The 10,397-nt window shown below is 40.6% G+C and overlaps 1 protein-coding gene across 4 annotated transcripts in view; it reads right to left on the bottom strand.

Annotated features, from left to right (window-relative positions):
• Nucleotides 1–329: 329 nt before the first annotated feature.
• The window catches only part of PTCH1 (patched 1), a 74,651-nt gene continuing 64,583 nt past the window's right edge, over nt 330–10,397 (bottom strand). For all 4 annotated transcript variants that reach the window (XM_056324915.1, XM_056324913.1, XM_056324914.1 and 1 more), the window contains 4 exons: nt 8,413–8,512; nt 6,778–7,032; nt 5,188–5,716; nt 330–3,513 (listed from right to left, as the gene is read on the bottom strand). In XM_056324915.1, coding sequence (XP_056180890.1) covers nt 5,189–5,716; nt 6,778–7,032; nt 8,413–8,512 — 883 coding nt within the window. In that variant the 3' untranslated portion in view covers nt 330–3,513; nt 5,188. The remainder of the gene's footprint in view (nt 3,514–5,187; nt 5,717–6,777; nt 7,033–8,412; nt 8,513–10,397) is intronic.

The following is a 10,397-nucleotide window of genomic DNA, read 5'->3' as shown; positions in this document are numbered from 1 at the left end:
TCACCCAAGGGTTCAAAGTCTACATGGAATGTTTCATTCAGAGTGAGAACGAAAGCTATAATCCAGTCCTAAACCCACGCCCGAGACACAACAAGGGTAGCGGAATCAGCAGACAAGCACCAGTGTGTTACCATGTAGACAGAATTTTAGAGTTGGCTCCTGCTCCAAAATGGGCAAATCTGGATCTCCACAACATCCTGAATATTGAAACATCCCAAATTCATGCCCCAAATCAGAGTGACTGCATGGCTGTATCTGCACAGCTGACCCATAGTATTCTATGACCAGAATGAAGAAGCGGTCTCATAAACAACCAAATCCGTAACCAGTAAGTTATAGTATTTTTTTATTCATGTTAGAATGTCTATCAGTGTTTGAACATTAATATTTAGAGAGTTTGTACAATTTCCATTCAAAGTTTAAAATGAGAACCACACTAGATCACAAATGGTAACTAAAAGACAATTCAGAATCGTATGAATATTCACACTCTCTTTCTCTCTTAACACTGTTAAACACTTTCTTTTCTGCCAGGGGGTTTACAAGGAAAGGTGTGCACCGTAATCGTATCTCAGCAGTGTTCCAAAACATAATGGTATCATCATTACATATAAACTCTTTAAAAATATACTTCTGTCAAAAGACTTGATGGCTACTATGTACACTACAAAAATAAATTTTCATATAAATAAATTATATGGCATAATTTTATCTTTGTAACTGAAATGACACAAACCCACTCCTACCAGAACAGGCAGGCAATGAGACCCAGTTTGAATATTTTTTTTCCTTTTAACTCCTTATGCTAAAAGCTACAATGAGTCCTTAATGTAAATGTTATATACTCTTTCCTATTTAAAATTAGTAAGCACTCTATACAAATAAAAAACCATTAAACAGTAAAAACATAGCTGTAATAGTGTTTCCAATGGAAATAAAATCCCTGCATCTTGTTTGTTATAAACTGGCATGACAAATACTGTAAGAAAACATTCTTATGATACAAAAATATAAATATCACCCATGATTAAAAAAGTTAAAAAAACAAAACCAAAACAAATGTTGCCAGCCACTGAGTTCTCCCTTTGCCAATGTGACTATCGGACAAGAAGGTCTACACTGCGCACGAAGCAGCAGACAGCTCACCCACACACAAGCACGCCAGAGGACCTGGGCAGGGGCAGGTGGGACACGCCACAGCTCGCCCTGGCCCCCTTTCCTCCCAGGGAAGAGGAGGGAGCAAGGCAGCCTGCAGCGGTGCCAGTGGGAGCCCTGCCGACCTCTGACACGGGAGCGCACATGCTTGGCGGTCGAAGGCAGCTTCCAATTAGTATCATACAGTTTTGTTGCAGAGTTTGTATGATCTGAGGTCACTATGCTGCTAGTGCTAAATTGGGGCCCTTCGACTTTTTGTCATTAAGAGTTCTCATGTTAGACAGTGAACTGGACCAGTAGGCAGTTGCGACATTAACCCTTAGTGTGCATCAAAACAGTAGCTTATGTAGCACGGGAATGACACCAGGCTCTCGCCACCTGCTCTTCGAGCGTTCACATTGGACATCTGTAAACAAGTGCCTCATATCAAAGTGTTTTCAAGTGAGCAAAAAAGACATGGAAATTTGTGCATTCTAATTATCCCCATTAGTTATGCTGGCAAGGTCTGCGGGCAAAGATAGACTCCCTGAAGCCACTGGAGAAAAACACTTTCCCATCCAAAAGTTGGCCACTGCTGTTCAGGCATCATACTTAAAGAAAAGCCTCACCACTGCTGTGTTTAGAAACTGACTGTGTGTATTTGGCTCTGAATACGCAATTGAACATCTACCTGCTCTAAAAAACAGCTTGGGGAAGGGCAGAAAAAAAGATGAGACAAAGACAGAGAGAATGAAAACTTCTGTTATTTAAAGTTAAGGTTCTCCTTTCTTAGTTTGTTTCCAACTGGTACACAGATTGTAGTGTTTTTTCAGACCCTTCACCTGCATCAATCCCCCTTTAGTTTAAAAATAATAATAATACAAAAAGCTAAATTAGTTTCACAAAGAGATCCCAGTTTAGCTGTTTTAATTAAAAGTGCCAATGCAGCATGGGAAAACACAAACAATAGAGAAAAGAACATCTCAGGCCCTACGTGTCATTACAGTCCTGGACCCATCTGAAAGCCATTTATATTTTAAAAGTGAAAATAATCTTTTTTATCCTTCCATTTGACTTCTATCACTTACTATTAACTTCCTGCCATGCAAATAAGGTGACCAAAGATACTGCTTTCAATGCTGTAAGGACACAGCTAAGCTGTGGCTCACCATCAAACAACTCAATTATCCAGCTTCTAATGCCACTCCTAGTTAACAGTATTCATATCAAAATAAGGCATATGCTCAGTGAATTTCTATAACCACCAGCACCTCTCAATATTCAGCACCTTTGGAAGTGAAAAAATAATGGTTATAGTGTTTGCACTTACCTGGCACCTTTTGCAAAAACAAAACCAAAACAAAACCTCAAAGCACTACATGAATTAAGCCTCATGACATTCCTGGGAGGTAGGTAAGTGTAATTACACCCATTTTACAGAATGAGAAACTGAGGCATGGAGCATTTAAGGGACTTGACCAAAGTCATGTGAACCAACTCATTAAGGCTGTGGGAAACTGAATCACAACCCCAAACATCAACTCCCTGTTTTCTTCTATTTTAGCCGGGCCTTTGATGATGGCACTCTATGGTATATACTGGTAAACACCAATGAAGTTTTCTCTAGTGCCTACTACCAGGGAAAGCCAGACTCGCATCAGCATCAGTGGGTTTATAAGCCCACAAAGTGTTACCATACAGTAAAAGAGAAACTACAGCACACCAGGAACATGCACACAGAAGCATGCATGCTTCCAGATGCACATGTGGATACACACAGCAAAACAAAACCTGCACATAGCTAAATCTATTTAAGCCTCCCAGATTAACTTGCTTTTCTTCATATCTGCTTATTTTAAAAATTATCACGCATAGCGTGTTTGAAAGTTAACAGTAACATTTCATACTACCACAGGGTTGTGATACGCAAATTTAAAATATTTTAAACAGACATGTACCTTTAAAAAAAATCCTATTACATAAGCAATATTTGCATAGAATTATACAAGTAAATTATAAAATATTTAAGCAGCAGCAACTTATGCTGAAATTTAGAACTAGATTAAGCTTAGTTGTGGCACAGAGATCAATGTACCAAAAGTACAAAACGCACACAATATTGTCCCCATTCTATTGCCAAAGGGCAAATGACTCCAGATTATACTACTTTACATTGTTCTTTTGTATATTACATATGTGTACATCTTTTAAATACTTAAAAGAAATATTTAACAAAATAATACAATAGGTTACAGTAACAGTGAACTGTTGTCCTGATGCAGCATGTCCTTTTCTACAACTTCAAGCAGTTCTTCTCTTCAAGCAGTTCTGGAAATACAGTTTTCCATCTTTGGCCTCTTCTTTGCTTCAGTTATTACCCTTTACAAATAAAGAGAGAAGGAAAACAAACAGTCACTACACTTCAAGAAAAACAAACACATCAAGCTAATCCAAAGCTCATTTCATGATTCTTGGGGTTACAGTTAGCAGTCAGGAAACATCGGCTCTGCTTTCATCTCAGTCATGAACTTCCCAGTAAAGAAATACTGATGCCAATTAAAAAAATGCAGATGCTTTAATTTCCGAGTTCCCAGCTTTAGAAACCGGCGACAAATTCTGTCAAAACCAATGAACACTTCAAGGAAAAATACGCTACATCAAATACTACGCACAGTTAAGAATCTCATACTACCACGCGGTTCAGCCCCAAAAAGCTGAGCCCAAGTATTTCCTTATTCTAAGGATACTATTGCTTACCATATTTGTAGACTGTGAGGCTAAAAGAATTTATGTCTACTTGTACTTTGAGATGTTTGGAGAGACATTTTATAAATCAGAAGGTGATTTTACTACAAGTCATCAAAAAATTTCCATCAACACTCTGTGTGTGCGCGTGCACACCTGCAATGTCGCTCTACAACCGAAATGAAGTGGCTTGCTCTGGTCGAAGTAGCGTCTTGTCACTGAAAAGCTCGGAAAACAAAGAGCGAAAATAGGGATCCACTGCTAAGCAACTATTTTTAACGCTTCCTCTTTCCCCCAAAAGAGAAAAACAGAATTAAAATAGTGAGAAATGTTTTTTCAGGCACAATCACCAAAAAGCTTTTAGGGTAAAAAATCAATTTATTTCTCCCCTTCGAAGTATTCCCTATAAAATCAATGGAAAATTTTCAAGCAAATTAACAGGTTTATTCTTCCCCAAGCATCTGCTGAAATATCCCGTCTGTTCTAAACGGCACTGTTTCCTGTGACCTTCTCTTGCCAGCCCGAAGACATGCCTTAGGCATCAAGTTCATGAGTGTATATGTTGTTTCAGAGGAACACATCAAATGCCTTGCTAAGTCAGCTCTACCCTACGCAAATCTGCGACAGGCGCTGCAGCTGCCCCTGGCAAGGGAGAGACCGGCCCACGGATTCCTCCAGCGTGCAAGTTTGCTGGGTGGGTCTCTGAATGCCCCCCAGAGCACAGAGGACACTTCGCCATGCAGCAGCGCACCTAGGCACGGTGGGGTCTTCCCACCTCTCGCTGGGTGCATCTAGCAGAGGGATTCAGTCCTCACTAGAGACTTCTTTTCCAGAGTTTTCTTCAAAAGAGAACAACTCTTAAAGTAGCTGTCAGTTTTACACTCTCCCAGGCAATGTCATTCTGTATGATGTTCTAGAGCGTGCCTGATTCAGGATCAGAAGGCAGGACCTATCAACAGTGAGCGCAGCTGCACCACTTTGAAGACATTACACAACATCCCAGCTTCATTTTCCTCATCTGGTAAACTGGGATTGTACAATGTACTTATCCACTTTGCAAGGCTCTTGGAAGTAGTTCATGTCTGCACCCACTACAGCTTCTCAGTGTCGGAAAGTACCACCTTACCCAATCTGATTTCTAGTGCAAAATGTACTACATTCACAGTCAGCGGATTTAAGATGATCAGGGACCAATAAGTAAACCTACCTGAAGGAAACGTACCTTGGAGAAATTTTATCTTTCTCCTTTCTTTTGATCACACCATTGCCTGCACGGCCAAAGCTTGCAGCTACAGCAGACAGACCTACCTTACTGTGAGCTGTTGCCAGGTATCCTTTCCTCACATTCAACATCTTGCAGTTCTATAACCTCTATTTTAGAATTTCGTCTGTCGCACCGCACATTAAAAGGCACATGGGGGTCCTCAAATGGCCCCTGGTCAGCTTCATGGCATCCCTCGTAGGATGGAAAGCTCCCTCCCCGAGGGCTGTGGCTGTGCACTGCAGGGTGGACAGCAACAGTCACTGAAGCTGAGGCAGTCACAGTAGTGATAGGCTGGCAGTACGATGGTCCCATGGCACCCACAGTGCCGAACGCCGGGTTTCTCATGTTGTGAGAACGAGCCCTGTGGCCCAAGCGATCCCTATTGTTAGGTCCTGAATGCCCTTCAGTAGAAATTTCAAAAGCATCCCTGCGAGGGCGGTAAGGAGGTGGTCGCAGCCCTTCCCGCACTTCCCGTTTGGGTTGTCTGCCCTGACACCATGCCTGCTGTGTGCCAGACTCTGGATTTGATTGTAATCTGGGACTTGACTGATTACTTGTCTCTGGCTGAACCACCTGAAAGAGAGATGCATGGTTATGACTCTGACAAAGCAAGGCAAACAAATACTACACTTGCTTATATTTTACGCTGAGAACAATTGTAATAACGCTGGCCTGGCTCTAACTCTACAAAGGTAATGTTCTGGGGCTGGTAACTGTTGATTTTTCCAGATTGTTTTTGTCTTAAGTTATTAAAACATGGGAAGCATACCTTCAGAAAAACACAGGATGACAGCTGAAAACATTATTGTAAGCTCCCTACATACTGGTCCATCTTATCAAAGGGATGGGTGACAATCACTTGATCTTAACTCATTCAACAAGCAGAATCACAGGCATTTGGAAAAGCCTCTATTCCATGCAGGGTACATACACAGGATGTTGTATAGACTGGAGGAATCTGTTTTCTGATTTCCGTAAAAAGCGTGAAGCGCAGCGGCCACATCAGTCAATAAACCGTGACCAACTTCAAATGTGGCTGTGCTTGTACCTATTTCTAGGCCTCTGCTGAACAAAAACAGATCCGCATTGCAGCTCAGCATGCAGCATCAGCAGGGGTAGGAGACAGAGCTTTTTCACTTTCCTTTGAAATAGCAATTATGCCAACCCACTAGCAAGATGCAACAGGCCTAAGATTTGGTACAACCCTGAAACTGTTTTCTTCTGGCTCTATCCATCTTTCTCCCCAAAATGTGCCGTCAGAGAGAGGTGTATGAGCTGGTGATCCAGAAAGAGCTGTGTGGAAGCAGTCTGGATCTTTTAATGCCTCTCCGTTCTCTCTGAAAACAGTCATCAGACAGACTGAGAGCTCTCTCTTGTGGCTGGTGCCAATACGATATAACAGCAATTACACATGCCAAAGACCTCTGCTTTTGTACCATCATTTTACCCCCAACTTGATTCTAAAGGAGAGGATGAGGAAAGCCTTCACTCCCTCTTACAAGTTTTGGCACAAAGTCACAAAGCATCATCAGCCAGAAATATGAAAAAGCTTTCTACAAAAATGAACAGATTTAAACAAAAAAAACCCAAACACTCTTCTTGCCCTCCTGCCAGTCAATATGCAAGCTACTTACAGTGGATCTCGCAAAGACAGGATTCTCAGTGGCCTCCACTATTACTTGATGGACTGGTGCCCCAGGGCCTTGGGTGGCCTCATACTGATGAAGCTCTTCACTGATGCCAGACACTGTGGTTTGAGAGCTGTACTCCGAATCAGAGGAATCTGACCCATTGTTTGTGTGCCCAGGTGGCAGTGCAAACCTCACGATGCTGGGGGGCAGCTCGGGAGACGGTGTGGGCAATCTGTTTCGTCCGTTGGCTGGAGAAACCTGACAATGACAATGCATTCAGTAACATTCAATTAGCATAACACTTTTAATCACCGGTGCTTGACAAATGTTCTTCTGCCAAATAGACCCATGTTAGCACCAGCCTTCTGATGCACATCTATACTGAACTGAAAAATTAATGAAAGAGAAAGAGACATGATCTCCATCTCTGGATATGTATGTAAATAGGATTACACAGATTCTTCTGGGTATCGTTGTCTCAGGAAGGGCACGTATGTGTGTGTGTGCCTGCACTTGCACTTAGAAGTATAATATGTGGACTTCCGTGCCGCTTCAGCATGCATTAACAGTGATTTTTCACAGAATCACCTCAAATGTGTACGTCTAGTAAGCCCCAGTGTCCATTTGCAAAGACAGACCAGACACACACGTAATAGCAACATATGTGGTAATAATATATGCACATATATATTGCTTGAGTAAGGAACAGGTCATATAAACTGCTAAGAATATAAGTGATTACACACTGTTGTCAAAATTGTTTTACTAATTTCAGAAATACTTAATTATTTTAGTATATTACTAGTGCCGTATACATACTTTGTGTTTTGTTCTTGTACACACACATAGTTACAGACATGGGAAGCACAGCACACTGTTTCTGCTAACGTGATAAAGATAGCCCTATGTAATGCAGTAATTGTGTTAACTATAGAGTAGGGAATGAATAATCAACAAGCAAATACAAATTTGTTATCTATGAATCCTTTTTTGCTGGACCTGGGCTTTATGCTGTAAAGTCACCAACATGTAAGTGAAGCCTTCCACCCATCAAAAATGTTGCTGCAGCCGAAAGCATACTGCAGGGAGGGGTGACTGGACAGGGGAGGACCCTCTGGCAGACCAGTTGTGGGTATCAAGGTGTGGTCTGTGGACCACCACTGGTGTATGTTGGTCCACACAGGCCTTCCTGGTGGTCTGCTCGGTTAAAATATTTTGAGGAAAGCAACAGAGGCAGTGAGATAGGAAAGAAGAAGGTATGTGTACAAAGCCAGCTGTCTTTGGCAAAATATTGGGGAAAATCCTTATTTTACAGACTAGTTTGCGTATCACATCATGCTTTTAAAAGCATAATCCTACATTTGTGTCAAGGTTGCCGACTGCACCCTCTAAAACACCACTTGTTAAAATAGAATTTAAAATCTAAGTAGAAGAATATCAACTCCATAACCAACAGCACTTTTTAATGAAGATTAAAAAAAAAAAACCACACTAGAGCAAGACACTTAAAACCTAAAATTCCCAAGAGAATAAATAAAGTTTTCTAAAAAAAAAAAAAGAGGTGGAGGGGGTGTGATCTATGCAGGCAGGGGTGCAGATATAGTATTATTTCTTCTATTCACCATTAATTATACTGACCTCAGGGTACGGTCCAAAGAATGAAAGAAGAACAGGAAGCAACACCAATCCATTGAGAACTCCCAGAATGGTTAAGATTGCCAAAACAGCAAAGAAATACCTGAAATAGGGTTTAAGGTGTTTGGGGGAGAGAATAGCCACATATACTGTTGGAAATAAGAGATTACAAATGACTCCTACATATGTTAAAGTAATACATATACAAATTGAATCTAAAATATTACTAACATTGTACTAAATAATTATATGACTTTCCATATATATATATAGGGTTTTTTACCTTTTGAATTAGAGAAGCTACATTCCACAACCCAAAGTGTTAGTTGATAAAGGAAAGAAGAAAAATTACATTTGTTAATTTCCCAGAATCTGGAAGCATGTAATGTTATTTATGAATGTGTTACACAAACACAAAAATATGGAATGTGCAGTGAATAGCTGAATGGATTGAAAGCACAAATACAATGAAAAGGGGCCCCCATTAGTGAAAACCCAGCAGAAGCAAACAAATGAAGTGAAGGGTGTAGAATTTAAACAATTTAGCCTAGAAGGAAAAGAAGCCCTCTTCTCCCAGCAGCTAATCCACTGTGAAATGCTTCTGCATCTCACAGCAGAATCTCTAATTAAATCTCCAGTGTATCAGGTAAGGGTTTCCCTTGCTGTTCATTAATCACAACTTTCCGCCTAGAATTCTGTGAGTTCCAGTTTTACCAAATAGCTCGAATTGCAACCTTTTTACAACACAGGAACCCGCTTTCTGCAAAGAAAATGCTGCCCATTCTATAGTAAGCTTCAGCATTGTACTGAGTAAGAGCACTCCACAATAGCAGAGCTGCATTGCAGGCTAATCTTTTGTTGAACAATTTAGCATCTCTGAATACTCTTGTTTTGCGTCAGCCAATTCAAACATAAAGGCTGAAGTACTATGGAAAAAGACGAAAGTGCACAAGTGGTTGTCCTTTCCCACCACTGAGGGCTAAGGTCTGGGATCCTTCATGAATTCCAAGGTAAACCTGTCAGTAAAAGGAAAGCCTTGCTAGTTGGTATTCGGCACAGCTGGGGCTCAGACTAAACTTAAGGCTGTATTGCAACTAATGATTTCAAGGACTCAGTCTTGGTAAATTCCTGGAGGAGAAGGCAAAGGAGAAGAACGGAGAGCAAGTTTGCCACTAATGGGCCGGCTGATTACATTGTCTAGCTGGCAAAAAACTTACTGCCTCCCTGTTTCCACATCTTATCAAATCTATCAGACTCCTGTAAAACTACAAATATCCTGCTATTGTAAACACTTGGGAATTTCTGATCTGCATTAGCAAAAATCAGCAAGCCAATCTACTCTACTAACATAAACCACCAGAACTTTATACTGGGACAGAGATCAACAATAGACATTAAGAACATTTGCATCTCATCCATCTAACGCTAGGATAAACAGGAGGATTATAGCTCTGACCACTTGGTGTATACAATGTCTGTTAATTTACTTAATCTTCCACACTGTTGGACTAAGCTATTGCTTTCCGGAAGTTTGGGATCATCTTCGTCCACTATAACAATGCTCAGGCTCGCATAGGCTTTTTCATTTTGTTTTTTAAACAAGGCAAACTGAAGTCAGATCGTGCTAGAAAATGAGAAACTGATGGCTAAAAAAAAGTAAAATAACATAAGTTGAAAAGCTGAAAGGCTTATTCTATAAACTGAGAGAACATCCAATCCAAAACTGCTGTGAAGGGCTGCTACAATCTTCCATTTGCTGACACAAAAATGTGCTTGCCAAAATCTTGTCTGTTATGTAGGAATGTAGCACACCAAATGTACCCCTATAAATTTAGGTTAAATCTATAAGTAACCTATATGTCAAGGTATTCCAGTCCTTATAAGATCAGGTCCTAGAAGAATAATTCCACCTTATTTCTTCAATACCAATAAAATAAAGTAAAAAATACTGACTTGGGAAAAGAATACAAATTCTATTTCAGGACATG

This window comes from Falco biarmicus, chromosome Z (assembly GCF_023638135.1).
Source record: "Falco biarmicus isolate bFalBia1 chromosome Z, bFalBia1.pri, whole genome shotgun sequence".
Taxonomy (NCBI): domain Eukaryota; kingdom Metazoa; phylum Chordata; class Aves; order Falconiformes; family Falconidae; genus Falco; species Falco biarmicus.
This window is presented reverse-complemented; position numbering and strand designations above follow the sequence as displayed.